We start from the raw sequence: 27,500 nt of genomic DNA on the forward strand, positions 1-27,500 counted from the left end.
ATCTTAAATAGTTGCCTGGGGAGCAACGGGTCGTAGGATCGATCGCCCTTGGCGGACCAACTGTTTTTCCATCTAATGATCAACGTCTGGTATAGCAAATACTGTGGTATGTGCTGTTCTGTCAATGTAAAAAAAGAAAACCAAAGATTCCTTGTTGCTTTTCGGTTGTAGTGGTTAAAGCGGTAAAAGCGAGTTTCTTAATTAGCTATCTACGTAGGATTATATGTACAATAAACGTTTTTCTTCAGACACCAAATATTCATATGTAAGCTAACGTGTCGTGACGCAAAATTAAAGTGATAAACTCTAGTTTTTAAACACTACGGCGTGTGTTTCGCTATTAAAGTGACAGACCCTAGTTTTTAAACACTATGGCGTGTGTTTCGCTATTAAAGTGACAGACCCTAGTTTTTAAACACTACGGCGTGTGTTTCGCTATTAAAGTGACAGACCCTAGTTTTTAAACACTACGGCGTATTGTTCACTATTAAAGTGACAGACCCTAGTTTTTAAACACTGTGGCGTATTTTTCACTATTAAAGTGACAGACCCTAGTTTTTAAACACTACGGCGTATTTTTCACTATTAAAGTGACAGACTCTAGTTTTTAAACACTATGACATGTGTTTCGCTATTAAAGTGACAGACTCTAGTTTTTAAACACTACGGCGTATTGTTCACTATTAAAGTGACAGACCCTAGTTTTTAAACACTACGGCGTATTGTTCACTATTAAAGTGACAGACCCTAGTTTTTAAACACTATGACGTATTGTTCACTATTAAAGTGACAGACTCTAGTTTTTAAACACTACGGCGTATTGTTCACTATTAAAGTGACAGACCCTAGTTTTTAAACACTACGGCGTATTGTTCACTATTAAAGTGACAGACCCTAGTTTTTAAACACTATGACATGTGTTTCGCTATTAAAGTGACAGACCCTAGTTTTTAAACATTATGACACGTGTTTCGCTATTAGAGCCGTTTTTTATAATTGGAATCAGATATTACTTAAATTGTGTTGTTTTGAATATCCATGTCTGTATATCCGAAGTGGTTCTGTTGATCCTGATGTTTCTAATACCAAAAACAAAAGCTCTAATCTATTTTCAGAGAATATTTCGTCATTCCAACGTCTCAAATTCTTGTTACACTCTATTGTAAATTTATTCAACTGTGTTACAGGTCTGTAAAACGACTAAACGTATAGTCAGTTTTTACGGATTAAACTAGGATCTGTCTCTTTAAATACTACTTTCGTTTCCTTCGAGTATTTTAGAACATGTGCAATCGTGATTAGTGCAAGAAGCAAAAGACATATTATATACACAATCCCACCGCTAGGTACAGTATTGTAATTATGGTTGTCGGTAGCTATAAAACAAATTTGCTAAATATGTTTGTTTGTGTTGTTTAACGACACAACTAGAGCACATTGATTTATTAATAATCGGCTATTTGGTAATTTTTACATATAGTCTTAGAGAGGAAACACATTACATTTTCCCATTAGTAGCAAGGAATCTTTTATATGCACCATCCCACAGACAGGATAGCAGGTGCCACAGTATTTGATATACCAGTGGTGGTGCACTGGCTGGAACGAGAAATAGCCCAATGGTCCCACCGACGGGGATATATCCCAAATCGACCAAGCGAGTGTTTTACCACTGGGCTACGTCCCGCCACTTCTGACTTAGAGTCTTAGAGAATCAACACATGCAGCATATATACCACGACCTTTTATACACTAGGCATGGGGCTCCGGTTGGGACGGGGGAAAACAACCCAAATCAGCGAATCCACCTAGCGGGTTCGAACCTATGACCGAAGCACTCTAGGCGAGCGCTTTACCGACGGTACTATTTACATGTCATATAATTGCTTACTACATTTCATTTCCTTTCAACATATTTTCGTGCTTATATCCAATTAAGGTTCAAGCACGCTGTCCTGGACACACACTTCAGCTATCTGGGCTGTCTGTCCAGGGCAATGGGTTAGTTGTTAGTTATAAAGAAGAGGGTGTAGTGGCCTTACACCCACCTATTGAGACTTTTAAGAACTCGCTCTGGGTTGGAGCCGGTACCGAGCTGCGAACCCTGTACCTACCAGCCTGTAGTCCGATGGCTTAACCACGACGCCACCGAGGCCGGTAGTATTTATTACAATGCAACACTAAGACCAAAAACAGTTCTGTAGTGATTTTGACAGGTAAGAACAATGATATCTACTCCAATCAGGGGTGTGACCTAGCCCAATGGTAAAGCGGTCGCCTGATGCGCGGTCTGGCTCATATGACTATTTCTCATTCCAGCCAGTGCACCACGACTGGTATATCAAAGAGCGTAGTATGAGCTATCCTCTCTATGGGATGGTCCATATAAATGGCCCCTTGCCACTAATGGAACAAATATGTAGCGGGTTTCCTCTCTAAGACTATAGCTCAAAATTAGCAAATGTTTGACATCCAACAGCCGATGATTAATAAATCAGTGAGCTCTAGTGGTGTCGTTAAACAAAACAAACTTTAAGTTTTACTTCAGCCACCCCCCCCCCCCCCCCCCCCACCACACACACAACTTCCAGCGCGATGCTCGAAACTCTAGTGGTATATGAGCATGCAAAAATTATTCACATCCTCTTCCGAAAAACAGGAGAAAAGATGGAGAAAATAAAAATAGAATCAGAAGAGGTTGGTTTCTTTGATCTTCTCGCCTCTAACGTTCCACATGTAGACTAATGAACAAGTGAGACTGGCTAACAATTCGTCAAACTTCCTAGTGTGTGTATGTATGTGTGTGTGTGTGTGTTTAATAGTCCCATCTATTTCACGGCTCACTAACGAGTAGGTATACATTTCATGGCATGTTATTAACCTTATGAAATTAACAAGCTCTATGCAGTCAGACGGTAATCGACGCAAATACCATATTTGACACTCTCCGTTTATATGTGATTAACCGAACGAGGCTTCCGTTACTTTAAAGCTGCAATCTCGCGTAGGACAGACATACATACATAGATACAGACAGACAGACAGACGGCCGGACAGACAGCCGGACAGACGAACAAATTCTTTATTTACATATCGCTTTGTGTACGGATTAAAAACTAGATTTCAAGAATATAAACAAAATGTTTTGTTTCACGACACTACTAGAGCACATTGATATATTATTAGTTATCGGCTATCTTGTGTGAAATATTTTTAATTCAGATATAATGTATATAGTCTTAGAGTGGAAACCCGCTACATTTTTCTATTAGTAGAAAGGGATATTTTATATGCACCATCGCACAGGCAGGATGATACATACCACAACATTTGTTATACATACTAGTCGTTGAGCACGGGCTGAAACCATAAATAGCCCAATGGGTCCACCGACGGCGATCGATCCCAGACTGATCGCGCATTACGACAATAATGATAAAACAATAGTAAAATAGTAATAATGATGATGATAATAATAATAATAATAATAATAATAATAATAATAATGATGATAATGATAATTATAATAATGATGATAATGACAATTATAATGATAATGATATGTTATAGGAGAGGAAGCTGATATTGCATCTTTAAGTTCGATATGTTGATACGTTACAAATGCAATACACTCCTTATGGCTTACGTAACCAGTGTCAATTTTGAAATATGACCATGTCATGACTATGCGAACACACATTTAACCTTTCCGTAATATTTTAACCATATAGGTCATTCCACAATTGGTAATTTATTAATGGATGGGGCAGGCGTCATGGGTGTGTGTGTGTGGGGGGGGGGGGGGGATGCATTATTTGAAACTAAGCCTGTTGTTTTTGAAGGAGACTATGCTAATGCAAAATAAATAAATTTATTTAAATTTATTTAAATTTATTTAGATTTATTTAATGTTATTGAAATATATACGAATGTATGCATCTGTTGTCAGTTTATATTCCGAAGATCCAATTCTTCGATATTAACTCTATCGTAGTCTTAAATAACAGACTTTCCCTTGGGAAATAGATTATCCTCACCACCGACCCAATTCGTGTGTTCATTTCTGAAACAGACCGATAAACGAATTGACAGATGTTGCGAAAGAACTCACTAATGTTAAACTTTTATCATCATGACATATCAAAACAAGTCTCCAAAACGAAAACTAAAAAGTAAATCAAGTATATAAAAAATCGTAGCATCAACTCCAGTAACAGTGCCTATAGTTAGAAGCATAGCGTCTGGATTATCAAATGAATGTTACCCAGGGGATGAAGACACACATTCACATAATGGTATCTATCGTGTTTACGTTTACTATAAAATCACTTGAATGAATACAGTGTTCTAACTAGCAATATGTAAAAGGGCGCTGCACCATGCCCCAGTTGAGTGTCCTAATTCTTTGCCGTAAAAAAATGAATAATATAACTTATGGTCGAACCACATTCCCCAACTGCAGTTACTAGATTAAAACTGTGTTTAACAACACCACAAAAGCATATTGATTTATTAATCATCGGCTATTGGATGTCAAACATTTGGTAATTTTGACAAATTCTTAGAACGAAACCTGCTACATATTCCCATTAGTAGCAAGGGATCGTTTATATGCACTATTCCACAGACATGATAGCTCATACCACGGACTTTGATTTATCAGTCATGGTGCATTGGCTGGAACAAGAAAACCCCAATGTAACCACCGACGGGGATCGATCCCAGACTGATCGCGCGTCAAGCGAGCGCTTTACCACTGGGCTACGTTCAGCGTCTCCATTGCTAAAGTCTTCCATTGCGCCGTGATAACAGCTCAGGCATACACTCACGTTAGGAATGTGATCGCAAGCCGTAAGTCTGAAATTTAAACTTACGATGCCGATTAAATTTTAAATTTTATAGTAATAGCTGATAATAGGAGTGTTGAGATAAATGGAAGGTATGCTAGTCACTTCACAAATGTCAGGCAGTCGTGTGGAACGAGTCTGCCTTATCGCGAGAATGGAATTCAAAGAAGTTGGCAGATTATTTAAATATTAACCAGGTAGAAGAAATGCATACCTGAAAAAAATCGAAAAAATTCGAAAACAATTGAAAAAAAAAGAAGAAAAAATATATATTGAAATGCAGTAATGTTTATAAAATTAAAATACCGACTCAATTATCATTAAAAATTGGATGTTATAAAAAAAAGAGTTTGCATTCACATTTCAATTAACTATTAAATACATACATACATACATAAATAAAAAAAATAAAAAAAATAAAAAAGAAAAAGAAAAGAAAAGAAAATAAATTAAAAGAAAATGAAATGAATGAAAGGAAAAAAAAAAATAATAATAATAATAATAATAAATATAAATAAACAAATAAATAAATAAATAAACGAATATAAATAAATAAATATAAATATAAATATAAATATAAATATAAATATAAAATATAAATATAAATATAAATATAAAATATAAATATAAATATAATTTTAAATATAAATATAAATATAAATATAAATATAAAATATAAATATAAATATAAAATATAAATATAAATATAATTTTAAATATAAATATATAAATACAATAAGCCACGCCTTCAACCTCACCCTCTCGCACTATTGTTCTGCAAGTAGCATGACTATTCAAAGAACTATGTTTAGACTTAAATTATAGTTTTGGCTTCGTAAATAAATATCGTACATTTTAATCGTATATTCTGTTATTTCAAAAACACATTTTCTTCTTCATTTGTTTTCTTATTTTTTTTGCCTCAAACCAAGGTAAAATTGTTGGGGGGGGGGGGGGAGGGACCACTTTTATTGGAGGCTGGGACGGGCTATATTTTGTTTTTCATTCGAAATAACTTTGTTCAGTAACGCTGATGTTCTACATTCAATTTGTGCTGATGGTTATTTTTTATTATTTGTAATTAGGCTAGTATTTTCATGCATGAAATGTGGGGACATGTTTACGTGTTTTGGTTTATCCTGCAATCATTATATTATAAGCACTATCAAGATAGGGCGACTAGATTAATTTTTATATTTTCAATCACTTAATGAAATTTACTTATTCTTAACTTCCCAATTAATTGTTTTGATTTTGAAAAAAAAAAAAAACGTTTGGAAGATATTTTTTATTTTAAAAATAAGAAATAAATTGTTGTTATTTAAGAAGTGTTTTGTTTTGGAGAGTCTTACATACCGGTTAGTGAGAACATCATTCGTTATTTTCGATAACACATATTTGTTAACACATGTACGTGTGTTAACAATTTCAAGGCATACGACTGGCTGCTACTAGGTGATGACCAGGTCAACAATGCTAGACATCGAATGAAAAACAAAACCCCAGAACGATAGAAATAGATTACACCGTGACGTATAGTAACCTGACAGTCATTTGTCTGTGGCGTGTAAGTGTAAGGGCTGTAGATAACTTTTAGTCAAAAAAGATGTTAAAAAGTTCTTCAAACCTGGTTTTTGAGGATAGGTAAGAAACAGAATAATACATTCGTGTCCGTTAGATACCATTTATCTTACAACTCGTTGTTTAAAAACATATTAAACTCGCTTTCGCTCGTTAAATACATTTTAAAACAACTCGTTATAGATAGATAGATAGATAACTAGTTTAACGTGCCCATATACCACTAGGGTTTCGAACACGCCCATCCAGAGTCCGACCTCCGATAAGATCGGTGGCCTGACTCGGGATGGGGGAACTCGTTATAAGATAAATGGTATCGAACTGCCACTCATGTATTATTCTCTATAATATATATAATAGCCCGCAAGGCATTCAACACGTGTCGACGTACTACGGTAAAATTGAGAATTAAAACAGTTCACTTTTTTTTCTCTTTTTTTTTCGTGTTATGTGAATTGCAGGATAAATAAAATAACTGCTTACTGTCTTAAGATATCCGCTTTATCTTGATTACAAATCGTTACCACGTTTGTTGTACATTTCAAGGCTAGGGAAGTGTCAGTGACGTCACTAATGATTGGCCACACGCCAATGACACACTTTTCACCGAACTTTTGTATTCCGACGCGACACGATTATCAATGAAGTTTACGGAAACAATACAATAAGCGTATTCAGTGCTACAAAATATGTTCAAATACAACTTTTATTAGTAAAAAATATTTAATGACATTTAATTATAAGAATAGACAGCAATTTCTGAAAAACTACGTATTATGTCATACAATGTGTTTAGGTTTGGGGGTTTTCGGTTCATACTTCGGGGGTCGAAGTTTCCCTCCCCTACTCAATCACAGTTTCTTTTCGTTTTTCCCAATATATTTGTTAATACCCCATCCTCCTATAAACTGCGCTCACAGCAGTTTAGAACTCACGTGCGAAAATGTCTGCACACGAGCCTGCAGAAGTATGGTCTAAATACTGGTATTGGGCGGGATCGATCCTCGTCAGTGGGACCATTGGGGGTATTTCTTGCTTCAGTCAGGGCACCACGACTGGTACACCAAAGGCCGTGGTATGTACTATCCTGTCTGAGGGATGGTGCATATGAAAGATCCCTTGTTACTAATGGAAAAATGTAACGGTTTTCCTCTCTAAGTCTATCTCTCAAAATTACTAAATGTTTGACACCCAATAGCAGACGATTCATAAATCAATGTGCTCTAGTGGTGTCGTTAAACAAAACACACTTTAAGTGTGGTCTAAAAACTCGTATAATGCAGAACGAAATATGTTTCGCGAAACTGACCAGCCAACGAGATTGGACTTTAGCTGAAATCGACACCTCGTCTTTCATCGTGCCTATCTCGACACGCGAAATCTGTTCATATTTTATTTAACCTTCCGCCAACATACATCTTAACTACCATAATATATTTATAATCGCTTTGACACGACACAGAACATTCGTGGAATGACACAAATGCCATAAATAATATATTGTTCTTTTTGTTACAATGTATAAACCGATATCTCATGTTCTGTACGCCGTATCTCGGGTGTAACGCGGTGATAAAGTTCCGCCTGCGGTGCGACACGTCGCAGGAACGACCCCCCAACCCCCAACCCTCTAACCCCATCCTGATTCCCACGGACTCACTGGGTTATTGCTCGCTTGAGGTGCTACTCTACGGCTGGTATAATAAATCATGTGATGGTGGCAAAACAAAAAAGAAAACATAAATTATACTAAAAAAAAATATATATATATATATATATTAAAACATAAATAAATAAAATAAAATAAAATAAATAATAATAAAGCAGAAGCTAAAAAAAAATGTATATATAAAATAGAATAAATAATAATAATAATAATTAAAAAAAAACCCAACCCGATAACCCCTCTCCCAACCCCCCCCCCCCAAAAAAAAAAAACCCAAACAAAACAACAACAAAAAAACCCCAAAAAACCCCACACACAACAAAAACCAAAACAAAACAATACGATAAACAGAAACAAAAACAAGAAAGGTAAAACTGAAAAGAGAAAACAAAACAATAACAAAGTAAAAAACAACAATATATATATATATATATATATATATATATATATATATATATATATATATGTATATATATTTATTGTTATATTTTTATATTAAATGTCAGATAATCTGACTCTCCACACGCGTGGATCAAAGTTAAAGTTTGTTTTGTATAATGACATTACTAGAGCACATTGATGTATTAATCATCGGCTATTGGATGTCAAACATTTGGTCATTCTGACATATAGTCATCAGAGGAAACCCGATACATTTTCCGATTAGCAGCAAGGGGTATTTTATATACACTTTCCCACAGACAGGAAAGCACATACCACGGCTTTTGACCAGTTGAGCACTGGCTGGAAGGAGAAAACAAACAATCAGTTGAATGGATCCATCGAGGCGATTCTTTCCTGTGACGTAATCACATCGGGCGATCACTCAACCGACTGAGTTAAACCCCACCCTCATATTGGAATAAATAGAAAGAAAACAACAGATAATCAAAGTTAAAATTTGTTTTGTTTAACGACACCACTAGAGCACACTGATTTATTATCATCGGCTATTGGACGTCAAACGTTTGGTAAAATTGACATATAGTCTTAGAGAGGAAACCCGCTGCATTTTTCGATTAGGATCTTTTATATGCTCCAACCCACAGACCACGACATTTCATATACCAGTCGTGGTGCACTGGCTGAATAGTGCGTATTAAAGGTAACATTCGCGAAATATAGGGTCTATACCACGAATACCATAAGAATATGTTTCTAATAATTCAAATCATTGTTAAGTTCATATGATTCTAACCAGTCTCGGTAGCGCACTGGTTAAACCATCGGACTACAGACTGGTAGGTTCAGGGTTCGCAGCCCAGTACCGGCTCCAACCCAGAGCGAGTTCTTAAGGGCTCAAATGGGTAGGCGTAAGGCCACTACACCCTCTTCTCTCCCACTAACCACTAACAACTAACCCAGCTGTGTGTGCCCAGGACAACGTGTTTGAACCTTAATTGTATATAAGCACGAACGTAAGTTGAAATGAATGATTCTAACCGATTGTATAATCACAAATTAACAGTGTGGAGCAAACCTATTATAACCGATGATCGCTGATAAAATTCAAGTCAATCGCACCTTGAATCTTGATACTTTTATTTCGGTAAACTCAGGCCGCCAAAGGACAGCATATGAGGAATTATTGTACAATGGTCATTTACAGTGACAAGATGACAACAGGTGCTCTTCATCGAATATATACAGACATAATTCAAAATAGCTATATACACTTTTTTAAAAATGAAGATACATGGTGACAAGACAATCAAATATAGCAGAACGACTTTGCAAGTCAGTATTTTTAAAAATATCAAATGATATTGGCGATATCTGTCAATAGTTTACTGAATTTACTTGCAATTTCAGTAATACATTTTGACATTTTACGCTATTACAACTAAACAGTTCTTCTTTGAATTTAAGTGTGCTAGATTTTTAAAAAAAAGAAGCTTTATAAGTCTTTTGCTTGTGTTCATAAAATAATTACATTTAAATAAGTAGTGGTAAACTATGCCAGGACGTGCATGCACCATTCTGCTAAAAATATACAGTGTTTAAGAATTCCAAACTTGGCATGTTGAATCTATTTATAATAAAGCACGGTATTTTAGAAATGTCTTTTTTTACGACTAATAAAGTAAGTATCATATCAGATATTACTTTGCCGGCGATGAACGAAACGGGGAACCACTTGACCAGCTAAGTTTGGCGCTGGTACCTGTAAAAAAAAACAGGACCACTTTGCAGGGCGAAGTGGGTGAATGCCATTAATAAGCTCAGTTGCACATCATCTGGATGAGTTGGCCCTTTGTTGTGTGGCGATCGTTTTCATCAGTCGTTTAGCTAAGGCCATAAAGATGACCTTTATCGCCCGTTCTATGTTCTAAAGCACTTGCAAAGCACGGCAGTTAATATCGTATATGGAGGGCAAGATCGCCGTCAGTCCCGCGCTCATTAATCAAAGTTCCGGTCGTACGCAGCTCCCGATATTGTGTTCCGTTCAGGGTTTTTTTGGCTTAGGAAGTATGGCCGTTTATGTCAATAGTGGGCCTACCGGTATGCGTTCGGTACAGTGGACTTGTTGTCGAGGACACCCGTTGTATACTCATATTCAAATTCAGGGCGATGAATATTCGACTTTAAAATCAATATGTCTCTCTGTTTCTTTCTTTCTCTCTGTCTTTCTTTATTTTTTATTTTTTTCTCTCTCTATGACTCTCTTTCTCTTTATTTCGATCTATCTATTTATCTCTCTCCTTCCCTCGTAGCATCTTTCAATATGTCAGCCTCTCCCTATCTTTTCTCTCTCCCTCGATTTCTCTCTACTCTCTCCCTCTCTGTCTGTCTGTCTCTCTGTCTGTCTGTCTCTCTCTCTCTCTCTCCCTCTCTCTCTCTCTCTCTCTGTCTCTCTCTCTCTCTCTCTCTCTCTCTCTCTCTCTCTCTCTCTGTCTCTTTATCTTTGTCTTTCCTCTCGCTGTCTGTCTGTCTGTCTGTCTGTCTGTCTGTCTCTCTCTCTCTCTCTCTCTCTCTCTCTCTCTCTCTCTCTCTCTCTCTCTCTCTCTCTCTCTCTCACTGTCTCTTTATCTTTGTCTTTCCTCTCGCTGTCTGTCTGTCTGTCTGTCTGTCTCTCTCTCTCTCTCTCTCTCTCTCTCTCTCTCTCTCTCTCTCTCTCTCTCTCTCTCTCTCTCTCTCTCTCTCTCTCTCCTCCCATTTCTGAACATATCTCCAAAACGTTTTTGTTTCTTCACTAAATAGTCATGCCAAGATATACATTTTCAAAAAACGGCAGATGTTCAATGTCAGTCTATTATAAAAAAATAAAATGAAAAACTACAAACACAAATAGTCGAGCTTTCTAACCACATTTTACTCCATGACCCCATAAAACAAGCGAAGCAGAATGAAATGTTCGTCCATTCTAGACGTATTCACTTTAATGTGTATAGGATACCTTCCAAACGGCGCCCTTGTCGAACACCACTACTACCAGACAATGTACCCGTTGATCGAATACACCCAATGATCATCTCCAGCACCATTATGGGTCTATAACTATTAACATGGATTTATTTACATTTTGCTCGCTCGAGCATATATCTCCTGCTTGCATAGATACTTAAGCATTAGATATGTTTCGTAAACAAACATGTACTGAAAAATAAGAAGATATCGTTCTTATAAACAGTTTGAAATACTTCAGTACAATAACAACTGTTTATCTCTTTCATATATTTGTTGACAAGTGATATTTAGTTATAAATATTTAAAAAAAAAATGTTCTCTGGCTTTTTCTATTCGGGATTATTTCAATAGTTCTGCTGCTATTCACACTATTTACGTGTCTATATCTAACTAATTTTAAGCAAGGGCGGATCTAGGATTCTGAGAAGGACGGGGTTCATCAATGCTTCCATGTATATCCACATATCTCACTGAGGTGTGTGTGTGTGTGTGTGTGTGTTTTGTTTGTTTGTTTTGACCAATTTAAGAGAGGAAACCCGGTACAATTTTTTCCGTTAGTAGCAAGGGATCTTTTATATGCAGCATCCTACAGACACATACCGTGGCGTTTGATATACCAATCGTGGTGCACCGGCTGGGACGATAAATAACCCAATGGTCCCACCGACGCTGATCGATCCCACACCGACCGCCCATAAAGTGAACACGTTACGTCTGGGCTACATCCCGCCCCCCCGCACGAACAAAAAGAAAGAAAGAACCACATTCGATATTATTAATAGGAAATGGGCGGGATCTAGCCACGTCGGTAGAGGACACGCCTCAGGTGCTTGCGTCATGGGATCGAATCACTTCAGTGGACCCGTTCACTATTTGTTTTCCTGTCCCATCCAGTGCCCCGGAATTTTTTGTTTTACTTTTAATTCAAGGCAAATTCCTTCAGATTCCTGCTCCCATTCCCCACCAGTCACGTGTGATCCCTTGGTTACTCGAAATATTGGTCGTAGCTTCGATTCTGTTTCACCTTCCCGCGCGTTTACGTATATACGCTTAGAACTGACCATAAAATAAGGAGATTTAAAACGGTTTAACGTGTTTGCAACGTCTGTGAAATTCAATACCTGTCGCAAGTCAGAAACCTGTGTTTGGAAGTTAATTGCCGGCCGTACAAACCTATTCCTGGGTAGCGTCAGAATAGCGCGATTCAACAGGTGTCCGCTTCCAAACAGTGTCCTTTATCCGCGGTTTATCCGCGGAGAGTATCGTGTTAGCGTTGTAAGTCTATTTCAAAGAACTCCCCGGGTGGTGCAGTATAACAGGTAATTATAGGTACACCTTGATACCCGAGACAGTGCTCAGTAACAAGGGTATCTCAGCTCGTGGAAAACAAAATGGTAGGGGTGCGGGTAGGGGTGGCGGTGGAGGTAAAATAAGAATCATATTCGGTGTTCTCCAGGTAGAACATCCTTCCCCTAAAAAACCCAAAACAAATAACAACAAAATAATAATGCTAATAAAATAATAATAATAATAAATAAATAAAACGCGACCCCCCCCCCCCCCCCCACACACACACACACACTTGCTTATAAACCTGCATTTTGTTTAAAGAATGAAAGATCGGAGGGACAATTGAACGAATGGACGAAGGGATACTTGAATGAACTAACGGATTTATATATGAATGAAAGAATGAATCGATGAATGAATGAATGAATGAATGAATAAAGGAATGAGTGAATGAAAATTAATGGATGAATGAGTGAATTAACAATCCAAAGAAAAATCATAAAATAAATTTAAAAAAACCCCTCTGTGATTGATGGACTAACCGATTAATTTCTTTCTTCATTATTATTTCATTATTTATATATTTATTATTTTAATATGTCATTATTTGTTTAATTAACTTCTCGATTTATTTATTTTATTATTTATTTTGCTATTTCTGTTTGTGTCTGTGCTATACATACTTATATATAATTACTTGCTAATTTGTTTGTTTGTTGATATTCTTCATCAGTTCGATCCTTTGTTGATCTTAGACCTACCGCGCTTAAGTTAAAGCGAGCGCTTTACCACTGGGCAACGTCCCGCCCCTCAGTTTGGTTGTTAATCAGGAAATCCATTTCTTATCTGTGTATATATTATATTTATTTACTCAAATCTGTATTTAAAATCCATTTTGAGATAGCCAGTACATGTGTGTGTGTGTGTGTGTGTGTGTGTGTGTGTGTGTGTGTGTGTTTGTGTGTGTGTGTGTAGATCTTTCCTGAATGCTGAAATGTACACCTAGTAGAAAGAAAACCCCCCACAAAAAGCCAACACGTCTTTCATTGGCCATCTTTAAAAAATTGTAACCATCCATGAAAAAGCGATCACATTCGAGAAATGTGCAATTTGAAACTTACAACAAATTAGGCATGATCACAGATAAGGCACGGCCCACCTATTAGAAGTAAGAAATGTCGACTGGCGGAAAATACCTCTTAAAACACATTTTGCCAAAACCGTAACACATCTGGGAGACCAGTCTGTCCCCGCGCAGATGCACGTGCAGGGACAGGTGGCGGAGCACAGCCGGCGCGGACGAAAAATAGTTCCTGTCCGCGGATTTGACGCGGCTCGTAATTCCGTGTGTCAAGGAAGGTGTGACATCTTATGTGAAGAATTTTGTTTAACAGAAGAAAGTTTGTTTTGTTTAACGACACCACTAGAGCATAATGAGTTGTTAATAATCGGCTACTGAATGTCAAACGTTTGGTAATTTAGAAATATAGTCTTAGGGAGGAAACCCGCTACATTTTCCCATTAGTAGCAAGGGTATTTTATATGCACAATCCCATAGACACGATAGCACATACCGCGACCGTTGATATGCCAATCGTGTGCACTGGATGGAACTAGAAATAGCTCAATGGGCCCACTGACGGGGATCGATCTCAAACCGACCGCACATCACGCGAACGCTTTACCTCTGGGTTACGTTCCGCCATAAAATTGAAATGACAAATATCAAATTAAGTATGTATACCATTTTCTCTGACTATTTGAGGCTTAATTATAGGAATGCTTAAGTTAGTACAATTGTATATATTTAAAGGGTTTAGCATTAGTTAACATAATTTAAGTTCATCATGTATGACGATCTTTAAAATAGCCTGTCATCACATAGGATGCGGGGAGTGTTTCAAGACTTCATATACCCCAACCACCACCCGAAGTAGACCTAACTCATGCGCACATCGGGGGGTGGGGGGGGGGGGTGGGGTGTCTGGATGAATTTCATAAATACAACATCAGTGGACGCCGTCACCTTTATCACTTACTATACTATGGCTATTTACACAGCGGTTTTGTTTATAGCCTAGGGTTAATGAGGGCTGGCTATATACGGCGTTCGTATTTTCAGGGCGGATCTAAGGGGGCTCCCAGGGGCCGGGGCCCCCTAAATTTTGCGACAGTTATATATTTTTATTTATTCCGAGGAATCATTGCGGCCCTCTTAATGGAATTTCTGGATCCGACACTGGGAACTATTTCTTTACTTCGATAAACTTCCGCAAAATCACGTACATGTATCCCACTCCACGACATGAATTCACATGCAATATTATACATTTTTTTGTTACAGCCATTGATGTATTCTGTGATATCACATCATATGCTCTTAAAACAAAATTGTTTTGTAATATATAGTGCATATGCCTGATGTTTTAATTATGACCCCCCACACATAACACTGTAATAATATTATGTGTTCTGTTTTACATTCTATATGCTGACGTTTTGTGTTTGTGTATAATTTGATTTGAAAACCAGTAAATTATTTCCGATGGTCCATAAAATATTCCTCATACCCAACGTGTTTATGTAACATCCAATAAACATGTGTTGGGAAAACATGTGTTCTCAATCAGCCAAACACATTTGTCGAGTCCTGTGCCTTGTTCGGTTCTCCTTTAAACGGTCTTGACACCGTTTCGACCACACCGAATGACTGACATTGAAATAATGACTGCTCCCTCCGTATATCGTCACGCCGATTGTATCACGCGACACTTTGAATAGACATCGACATATTTGAGTTTGGGGAGCCGACTGACACTGAAATTTATCGTCAATAATATGATATTTGATGTTGATGGAAGTGTAATTTGTTTGTTGGTTGGTTTTGTGTGTTTTCTTCATTTATTTATTTATTTATTTATTTATTTATTTATTATTTTATATTATTATTATTATTATTATTATTATTATTACTCTCACTCTAGCTCGGGTAATACATCAATCCTGACACGAGTTTCATAAAATCAGTACAACTCACACCAATCTAATTAAAATTAGCTCCACTATTACATGTGGATCTAACAGCAGCCCGTTGGAGCTCAGATCCAGTTGACCTTTTATTCGACCAATCAAAACCTTACTTGCAAAATCATGCCAGTGATTTGAAAAGAATTTGAAAACATTCGGCATTATGACGAGGGTATACGAAATGATTCGGGTGAAAACTATGCCGAAAACTAATTGTAAACTGACTAGGGTGTGTTCTGTATTTTGATTGGTTAATTACATTTTTTTCCCGGGATCAAATAGACAATAACACCCGGAAAGCTAATGACGTCATTAGAAAGTGACGTCATTAGCAATTGGAACAGGCGAAGTTGACGATTCAAGGGTCTACAGTTAAATTGTAGCCAGGTATTTTTTTCAAGAAATACCAAATATACAGTTAGTTCTGTAGAAAAACGATTCAGTTTACAATGGACATAACCATATGGAGTTTTTAGATTTGCGGGTGTTATTGTCTATTTGATGCCCGCAAATGTTTCATTTTTGACCTCAGGCTATCAGGTCAAAAATGACATTTGCGGGATCAAATAGACAATAACACCCGCAAATCTAAAAACTCCATATGGTTATCTCCTAATTGCAATATAAAATTTTATGTCAAATTCGTTTCAAGACGAAAAAAAAAAAAAAAACGTGATGGTATAGCCATAAAATCTGTTTATACTAATATACAATCCAGAGTTTATTACTGCACTTTCCCCCCATTTTTTATTTTTTGAAATAGACCAACAAGTTCGCCTATTGCATAAATAGTCTCGCCCGATATTTTTAGAATGATTGCATAAATAGTCTCGCCCGATATTTTTAGAATGTGTATGCTCCCGAATAACGCGATAAAAGGCAAATTGTAATTGGTCAATATTTAAATTGTTATTTATAGATGAAATATCACCTGGATATGGGAGTCCACGCAATGCTGTTAGATCTACTGGTAGACCAAGTAGAGCTATTTTTAATCCGATTGAACTCACACGCGAGAGTAATAATTTCTTTATTATCCATATTATCCAAAATAATATTTTCGTGAATAACAAGCTAGGACCATATCAAAACGTTTCAAACGTGGCTAAAAAGAGAAGACGAAACGACATCATTTTCCGAAATGACGTCATTTTGATAAGCGTTTACACAGGAGAAGCCGCATTAAGATATGACGTCGCTTCACAAAATTATGTCATTCGTCGTGCACGTGAAATCATTATGACACACGTGTGTCATACTGGTTATATTTCCCTGAATATCTTGAACTATGTGGATAATAAATTGAAATATGTCACTTGTAAATATGATATAACATCCGCGAAATTATTGCATGACTAATCCACTGAGCCAGCGAGGCCGGTTCACACGTACGATTTTAGACGTGATCAGCATTTTAACGAGTGCTAAATTCCTCCTTTCCCAGATAAGCTCGTATCGTCCGAAGAATTGGTTTAGTGTTCAAAACCCAACCGCAGAAGCCATTAATCTCCATCCGGGGATCCGACAAGCGTGGTTTGGTACCGTAAGTCGAAACTGCTTTAGTAGGATCGCCAATCGCACCCTGTCAGACACATGTCTTAACGCTGTGTTTGTAGCGCCAAGAACCCCGCGGGGAAAATATAAAGAGAAAAAATATATCTCTCTTTCCTTGTGACTCGCAGACCACAGGCAACGTTTGGAGAAAGCGCGTGGTAAAAAGTGTGAGATCTTGTGGAGTTTGGCGGAAAAGCCCGAACCAAAAACATTCAAGGATTCCCCGGTTTTGCGCCCTATAAAACAACCCCCGCTTTGCTACTCACAGTCTGTGCGACTTTGTACTGGTTGAAACATGGTAGGTACTGGGTTCGCCTCCCGGTAAGGTCACCCACTCTGAGCGAGTTGTAGGTGTAAGACCACTATACCGACTTCTCTCACACTAATCATTAACCATTAACCAACCCACTGTCATAGACATGCACCACACATGTGTGCCCAGGAGCCTGCTTGAAGCTTAATGAATGAATGAATATAATAATGAATACATGATTGCAAAGAATAAATGAATGAATGAATGAATAAATGGATGAATGAATGAATGAATGAGCGACATAAATCATTAATGTTCCAATATTTGAGTAATAGGTCAACTTAGGCTACGGAAGATGTCTGAAATTTGGGTATATGTGTGTGTAGGCAAAATACATATCATCGCTAGTCATCGAGGGGTGGAGGAACGGCATAATCATTAGAGGTGGGGGCAGTCTCTCTTTCACCTCAACCATCTCTGTCCTGCCACTATGTCGGTCTCTCGGTATTATGTCTGTTGTTTTTCTGTCTGTCGGTATATATTCTCGTGCGTCTCTCTATCTACCTCTCTCTCTCTCTCGAAGTAAAGACATCCTCCAAGCTTATAGAAAGTACATCGAGTCACTGTCCATCCCTGTCTCAAAAGGTAAACCAGGAAATATCGCTAGCCTCTAGATCTACTCTTCTATCCTCTCGCATCTCTATATTCCGATATAGGTATCGGTCGCTATGCTCTCTGTTCCATTTTCTCTCTCCTGTATTCATCAATCCCTCTCGTCCCCCACTACCCTCTACATCCCCTCCCTATCTCTTCTTCTTCCCTCTCCCTCCCTCCCTCATCCAACCCCTCTCGCTCTCTAGCTTCTATTCTCTCTCTCTCTATCTATCTCTCTCTCTCGCTCTCTCTCTCGCACGGTAGATGGAAATGTGCTGATATGTCCTTAGGCTATCCATTCGTGTCTTCGTGTGAGCTTGTATTTGCAATTAAAGCTAAAGTTTATTTTGTTTAACGACACCACTAGAGCACATTGATTTATTAATCATCGGCTATTGGATGTCAAACATTTGATAATTTTTGGCATCTAGTCTCAGAGAGGAAACCCGCTACATTTGTTTTTGCATTAGCAACAAGAATTTTTTTTATATGCACCATCCCTCAGGCAGAACAACACACACCACAGCCTTTAGAAATAACCCAATGGGCCCACCGACGGGGATCGATCTGTGTTTGTAATGAACCAACGTTCGTTCCGATCCTTTCTTGTGTTGTCTTTGAGACAAATGACATGATTAGGTCTCCCTCAAATCAGCGTCCTCGGTTTATACACATTTCATGCTGCGAAATAATCAATCCCACAATGCTCAAGGTAGATTGTAAGCTCTTGGCTGACGCCTGTGTCCCTTTGTAACTATTTTTCGTAGACATTGGCAAGTAATTAATTCAGCTGATTAATTTATTAATGGCTACGAAATTGGTCCGTTAATAACGTGATGTATATTGACGTAGTTTTCAGGTTGTGTATGGGCCCGTAGCACGAAGACGGAATTGAAATTGGTTTTACAGATAATTTGAAAGAAACTAAAAGAAAAACAAATGAATCGGACATATAGCTGTTTATGCACGTGATAGGTGGAGAGAAGAGAGAGAGGAGAGGTGTGGAAGAGAGAGAGGAGAGGACGAGAGAGAGAGATGAGAGAGGAGGACGGAGAGAGAGAGGTAAGGGAGAGAGAGGGAGAGAGGAGATGAGAGAGAGAGAGAGAAGAGAGACAGACAGCCAGACAGACAGGACAGACAGGATATATACTATACATATATATATATATAGAGAGAGAGACATGAGAGAGAGAGAGGAGAGAGATGACCGAGAGCGATCGAGAGAGAGACAGAGAGAGACAGGAGAGACCAGAGAGAGAGAGACGAGACAGAGACAGAGACAGAGACAGAGACACAGGAGACAGGGTCAGGAACAGGGACGGGTAAGATAGGACCCAAACAAAGATGAGAGGGGTGAGGAGAGAAAAGGCGGACAGAAATGGGGAGATATCGAAAGGACAGATGACCCCACTTTCCCGTCAATAGCAATGAATATTTTATATCCCGCAGACAGTATACATACAAAAGCATAACAGTCGTGGTGCACTGAATGAAACGAGAAATAGACCAATGGGTCCGCCGACGGGGATCGATCCTGGATCGACCACGCATCTGTTGAATGCTTTACCACTGGACTACGACCCGCCCTAAAACTAAAACGTTTTGGGCGAGTGAACAAACAAAAAACGTAGGACAAATGTAAACATGTGCCACGATGGCATACACGGGGATCGATCCCGCGTTCCGACACCTGGAAGGAAATGTAAGCGAACAGTTATTAGTAGCAAATAAAATCTTCACACCGGAACCACATACACTGTGTTAACTCTCATAATATTTTATCCACACTTTGCTAAAATTTCTGACGTTGGTGGACAGCCATGTTCGTCTGATTAATCTTTTCTGAATAATTGTTTTGTCTTTCTTTGAAGTAATTAAAATGGAACAAAATGGTAAACTGTGTATTGGTTCTCTCAGTCATTAAATTTCTGCTTGGTTCTCTTGCCCATAAAGAGCGGCGATAACCACTGGTTCAGAGTTTGCCAGTAACCCGGACAAACCACCCAACAAGACTGCTAGTTTATTAAATTTGTGAACTTTTCATATTAAACTAGTTTCGCTTACACCCACGTGATGCCAACACCATTCTTCTATTTGGATCTAAGCAAACAAAACCACGAAATACAAGCTGTTCAAAAGACGTTTGACCTTTTGTGTGTTGGGAATTAGATGTTTGAGAGAGAGAGCTAGGAGAGGGGAGGGAGAGAGAGAGAGAGAGAGAGAGAGAGAGAGCGAGAGAGAGAGAGAGAGGATGAGGGAGGAGGAGGTGGAGACAGACAGACAGGACAGAGACACACACAATTACACAGAGAGAGAGAGACGAGACGAGGAACAGAGAGGTAGGAGTGAGCGGGGAGCTGAGAGAGGAGAGAGAGAGAGGGAGAGAGAGACAGACAGGACAGACAGGACAGACGAGACAGCGAGACAGAGGGAGAGGAGAGGAGAGACAGAGAGAGAGACAGAGACAGACAGAGAGACAGAGAGACATACAGAGGGAGAGACAGGGATAGACAGACAGACATACAAACAGATAGAGCCAGAGTGAAAAAACAGAACAGAATATGTGAGAGAGTGAGAAATTCAGAGAATGAAATACTGAGACAGAAATATGTGTATACATACATAGGCACATACACATACACACACACACACACACACACACACACACACACACACACACACACACACACATACACGTACACATATTTTCCTGTGCTAGTTTAGACTTAGTAATCTAGACTAGGACTGGCTGTCCTCTTTGTAGATGATATATTGTCAGTAAAGGATCTCATTGTGAGTGGATGCCCTCCTATAAACGAGGCACTAGACAGAGAGATATTCATGCTGTCACGTCGGTGGGAAAGTGGTAGTGATGAAACATAACGTAGCGGGTTTCTTCTAAAGACTGTTTGAATTACTAAACAATGTTTGTTCTAGTTGTGTCGTTGATCAGAATATATTTTAACCTTGATTTTTTTTTTTACTTTCATATTTTGCAGGGCCAAATTCAAATCAACGAAGAAGAGGGCGGCAAACGTATACGAGATTTCAAACCCTGGAGCTGGAGAAGGAATTCAAATTTAACCGTTATCTTACCAGGCGACGGAGAATAGAACTGTCACATATGTTGTGCTTGACGGAACGACAGATTAAAATTTGGTTTCAGAATCGCCGAATGAAGGAGAAGAAAGAAATGCAGGCTATAAAGGAAATCAACGAACAGAGTCGAAACCAAGAAAAAGCCGCGAAATCGGAACCCATCACCCCGGCTGTTGTCAAAGAGGCGACTGTCGAACAAGATCGCGAGGCCGCTACCGTTGACGCTGTGCAAAGTTGAAACACCGGATTGCTACTGAATTAAAAACAAAACACAAAAAAACAAATAACCATCGTGAACAACCGAGAGCATGCATAATGGTAATATCAGAAAATGCCGAGTTGTCTCATCCGTGTCTCCTTTAAACCGCACAGCTAGGTGGCGCTGAGACTACACCGGAACCGGAAATAGCGCCACCTATATGCCAACGCCATAGTTATGAGTTCGAAATGGAGAATAGTATAAATGTCGGATATTGAAAAGTCGCGTAAATCCAGTCGTTTTTTGGGGAAACACACGAAAACAGGACATATATGCTCAGATATTGACTGATGTAATTGTGTATTCGTTGTTGTCCAAAAACCAGATTTGTCGGACAAGATAAGAAATGATATGGCGGATATTATATTCCTTTTTTTTCAAAAAGAAACCACAAAGACAAAATATAAATTCAGCTCCCAAGCGCCGAGCGAGAGAAAAAACACAAACAACAGTCTCGAGAAGAGAGAAAGTTATAGGTAGTATTAAGAAACAGGCGCATCCGGGTATTCGATTAAGATTGTTTTTGTGTTGTTTGTTTTGTTTTATTGTCATTTTGCTCAATTTAGATTTTATTTTATTTAATTTTCCTTGGCGAAACCTTTCTTATAATCTACTCATGTATCACTGTTATACAGTCATTTTGTCAAACGAGAAATAACCATGAAGGGTCTGCGGACAAAACATGCTGTAACGTTTTGTTTTCACCATTGTCAGATAAGTATATTTTCGATTGATAGAAAACATATTTTATTGCATAAAACTCTCAAAATAACTGGGTAAAGGTTTGCCAAATTAGTGGACCCTCTCCTAATATTTAAAATATTATTACTATTTTCTGGCTATATTGTATTATTATTTTATTTTTTATTATTATTATTATTATTATTATTATTATTATTATTATTATTTAGTTTATTTATTTATTTATTATTATTTCTTGAGGGTCGTAATATGTTATTCGTTGGAATGGGTTAATTATGTATCCAAATTATAGAAAGAAACCGAGCACAAAAGCAATCATGTATATCATCTTTAAACGGGCTTAATTTACGTTTGGTATGTTTTATGTCATACAATTTTAATTTTTATTATTCTTTTTTTTTAATTTTAAATTAAAAAAGGTAAACTACTAACAAGGAAATTCAACTGCGAAAATGGCCAGAATGTGATATGACAGGTTTTTACCGCGGGCCCTTCATTTGTACACTAGCTACCTCTGTAGTGAAATGTCAGTGACTTTTTGCGGTGCTTACCGTTGTTTCACTCTTGTAGCACCATGTAGCCCTCGTCTTATATGGATGCGGGTAGATGTAAAATTAGGATTTCTGACGAATTACAAAAAAACACCAAAAAAAAACACACGAAAAAATCGTTAAAGTTAATGCTATTTTATTACAATTTTAATTTCGTAAAGTAGGAATTTCATCACGTGATATTGTGTCAAGTTTTGTTTCGTTTTTGTTCAACGACACCACTAGAGCACATTGATTTATTAATCATCGGCTATTGGATATCAAACATTCGTTAATTTTGACATATAGTCTTGGAGAGGAAACCCGCTACATACATTTTCGATTAGTAGCAAGCGATCTTTTATATGCATCATCCCACAGACAGGATATAAACACATATTTCTCACGAGAAGACAAGCTATGCATGTATGAACTTTTTTTCATTGCGTTTAACATCCATGAGACTTGTGAAAAAGTTACATATTTTATTTGCAGTTCAGCTTCACCCTTTATAAATTGGCTTAACGTGCATTCCATTAAATAAGTTCTTTACTAGGCGGTAGATGGTTTAACGTGCAAAAACACGTAAATATGCTTTGTCACTCGACAAAGTATTATAAAGCATAACACAAGCAGTAAGACCACCATATTAGGAGCATTTAATATGTCGTTTTGGTTTTTTTTTGCAGACACATGGACAAATAGCGAATATATGTTTATTTGATGACGTCACAATATTTTATTCAACGGTAAATTTAGGTGTCTGTGTGTTTTGAGACAAAGGTGTTTTATATGAAATAATCGACGTAACAGATTCGCTTTGATACAATTATATGTCTGTTGATATAAAACAACGAACGTTTTTTTTTCATGAAGCAATGGACAACATTACAAACTGTTAATTTACTCTATTTCTGTTTCGTTCGCTGAGCCAACAGGTAATGCAAACACTGTATGTAACCAATGAATTAAACACTGATTTGTGTAGAATAATGTGCATATTAAATCTAACATTCTGTCTCAAACTTGTGATATTTATTACAGTAATAACTATGATATTGTGAATGTATTATTTACAATATGACTTTATTTTCAGCAAAATTTATTTTTATTTTATACTAAAATAGCTGATAGGACGTTAATATGCGATTAATTTCAAACTAAATTTTGCTTATAATAATAATCATGATGACGATGATAATATTGATGATGATGATGATGATGATAATAATAATAATAATGATGATGATGATGATGATGATAATGATGATAATGATTATGATGATGATGATAATGATGATGATAATAATCATCACAAAAATGAATAAGAAAAGTAAGTTAAAAATTAAATTTAAATTAATATAATTTAAAATAAAATAAAAATAAAATAAAATAAATAAACAAAACCTTGAAGAATTGATTTCACTTGGTTTTAGTTTAGCCTACACTATATTATTATTGTTGTATTAGATCGCTGGTGCCAATATTAGGTCATATCTATTCGGTTCCTAACAAAACACTTCGTATTGGTAGGCTCTAAATACCGCAATACGTCTCACATTAACATTAGTTTGTATGGAGTTTCAAATGTAGTTTATGTAAGAACATTTGTATCATTTCTGTTTTGTTTTAATTTGTCAGTGAAATGCACACGTATGATGAATAAATAAACTGACAAATTGTTGTGAGAAAAGGTCAAGGTCAACAAGATTGTTTTATATAATATTATTATAATATACTGAATATATGTCATGTGACGTAAACGTTGTTCAGGGAAATATGACGTCATATATGTATCGTATTGTTCACATCTTTAAATCAAGTTTCTCTTTGTAATACCATTGTTGTTGTAATTTGTTTGTTTGAGGTGGGTTTTTTTTGTGACGTTATTTAGTTTTTTGAGGGGTGATGTGAGCGTATACAATTTCAACTTGTGGGCGGGGCTGTGGAACAGATAATGTATAGGTGTGGCCGTTCCTGAGGTAATGGAATATGATTCAATATTATTTAAAAACTAAGGTGTTTTCTTTTCTTTTTTTAAATGTGTGTCAAACTGGGATGGTATTAAGGTGTAGATAATTTCCTTGTTCGTGTATTTTGTGTAATATAGATGCACAAAAACGTCATGAATATACACACCATCTCCCCATCTTTGAAATGCTTAACGATATGCCTTAAAACGTAAAACATAACATAGGATTAGTGTGGGAAATTTTTTATTAAAACTATTGGAGGGTCTATGACCACAGGCCTATCACTTTCGCAACCTATGCAAATAAGTATTGTATTGTTTTTACATTAAAACTAAATTTACCCATAAGGTATGATTGCATACACCAAAGTATCGATGAAAACAGTAATGATATTATACAGTAAAGTATCGATGAAAACAGTAATGATATTATACAGTAAAGTATCGATGAAAACAGTAATGATATTATACAGTAAAGTATCGATGAAAACAGTAATGATATTATACAGTAAAGTAAAGTTTGTTTTATTCAACCACGCCACTAGAGCACATTGATTTTTTATCTTATCATCGACATATGGTCATTCTGACACTGTTTGTTTTTAGAGGAAACCCGCTGTCGCCACATAGGCTACTCTTTTACGACAGACAGCAAGGGATCTTTTATTTGCGTTTCCCACAGACAGGATAGCACAAACCATAGCCTTTGTTGAACCAGTTATGGATCAATGGTCGGTGCAAGTTGTTTAGACCTACCCACTGAGTCTTGCGGAGCACTCACGCAGGGTTTGGAGCCGGTATCTGGATTAAAAATCCCATGCCTCGAATAGGATCCGAACCCAGTACCTACCAGACTGTAATAATGATATTATGATCATCCACAGATAAAACTTTGTTAAGTGTGCTGTTTATTGTGGGGTTGTTTCGTCTAACTTTTAATTGTTTGAGAATGTCTTACTACTGGGAATATAAAAGTTCAATATCAGAATGGCTCTTTAACTGAAATAATGTGACCAGGATATGTAATATGTGGAATCAATGCTACAGTAGACAAGGGTTTACAAATGAAACTTGTTTAAAGATGTGTTTGCACATACGTGTTTTCGTGTTTGTATATGTTAGTTTCACATGTTTGTAGTAGTGTACACATTGTCGATATATTTCGTATTAAACTGTAGACAGTTTGCACCCAAAACGAGAAGAGAAATTAAGAAAAAACAATATATTATAGAATAAATGAGCTGACGTAATGTCAAGGTCATAGGGTAAATGTATTTTTGTTTGTTTCTAATCTAGCTACTTAATTTAAATTGACGAGAATGTGTTTTTATTTCTATGACATGTTATTGTGTTGTTTTGATAAGTGCATCACTAGAAAAAAAGAGAAGGGAAAACGAGAATTGATCGCAACATATTGCAAACTGCTCAAGTCGATTTCATAATAGATCAGCTATAGCGTGCAATGTACCAATAATGCAAATAGAGTTGACCTTAGAGTTTGGAGTTCAAAGGCAATAGGACCATTAATTCCCATGGGAGGTTTTAATTTGATGAACGAAAAACATCGAAACATTTGAAACTAATGTTAGACAGTATCATAGGCGTACGGGCTCCCATTTTTGTAGGGGGGGGGGGGGGGGGGGGGGCAAGGGCAGACTAGCTTTTGCCCGAATTAAACGAAAATGCCCGAATCTGGATAACAACATTTATTTATATTAGCATTACTACCAAAACGCGAGATAGGGTTGCAAACGAATCACTACGCATTTGTACATGGGATACAACCAATGCTGAGGGTATAATAATGAAAATACATGGTAAAAAGGTCTCAGGTTAGCACATTTTGCCCGAATATCGATTTCAATTTTGCCCGAATTTTTTAGATTTTGCTCCATCACTAGGGGACAATTGCCCCCTGCCCCCGCCCCCTCCTCCTGTCTCGTACGCTTATGGATAGTATCAAAGATTAATTGTTGCTTTTCCATCCAACAAAATATTGCCAAACATTTGGGTTACATTGAAGTACGATTCAGTGGGTACCAGACCCTAAGTTAAGCTCAATTTGCCAGCATACTACATTTCATTTCAGCTTTATTAAAAACGTGTATCTCTGGCAGAGTTTGCCTATTTCAGTAAAGCTTAAATTCAGCAGTACTAGAGCGCATTGATTTATTAATCACCAGCTATTCGGTTGAGTGCTCGCTTGCGGTGCTTGCGTCGCATGATCGAACAACGTCAGTGGAACTATTCAACCTAATTTGATTTTTTTGTCTCTTTCCAACCAGTGCCATCTCTTTCCAACCATCTGGTCAGAAGCCGTGGTATGTGGTTTCCTGTCTGTAAGAGAGTGCATTTAAAATATCCCTTGTTGCATTAGACAAAATGAAGCGGGTTTCCTCTGATGACTACGAGTCTTAATTACCAAATGTTTGATATTCAATAGCAGATGATTAATTATCAATGTGCTTTAGTGGTATTGATAAACAAAACAAACTTCAACACGTAGTTTTAGAGAAAATTCGGTATTTGTTTCCATTAGCAGTAAGGTATCTTTTATATTCACCTTCCCACTGACAGGACACATACCACGGTTTTTGATATACCAGGCGTGGAACTCTGGTTGGGACGGGAAAAACACACAATCAGAGAATAGGTCCA

General features: G+C 37.3%; 1 protein-coding gene across 1 annotated transcript in view; it reads left to right on the forward strand.

Annotated features, from left to right (window-relative positions):
* The window catches only part of LOC121385618 (homeobox protein Hox-B6a-like), a 45,175-nt gene extending 19,710 nt beyond the window's left edge, over positions 1–25,465 (forward strand). The window contains exon 2 of the mRNA XM_041516365.1: positions 21,280–25,465. Within this exon, the coding sequence (XP_041372299.1) occupies positions 21,280–21,617 (338 nt within the window). The 3' untranslated portion in view covers positions 21,618–25,465. The remainder of the gene's footprint in view (positions 1–21,279) is intronic.
* Positions 25,466–27,500: the final 2,035 nt, after the last annotated feature.

Source organism: Gigantopelta aegis, chromosome 11, assembly GCF_016097555.1.
Source record: "Gigantopelta aegis isolate Gae_Host chromosome 11, Gae_host_genome, whole genome shotgun sequence".
NCBI classification, from domain to species: Eukaryota; Metazoa; Mollusca; class Gastropoda; order Neomphalida; family Peltospiridae; genus Gigantopelta; species Gigantopelta aegis.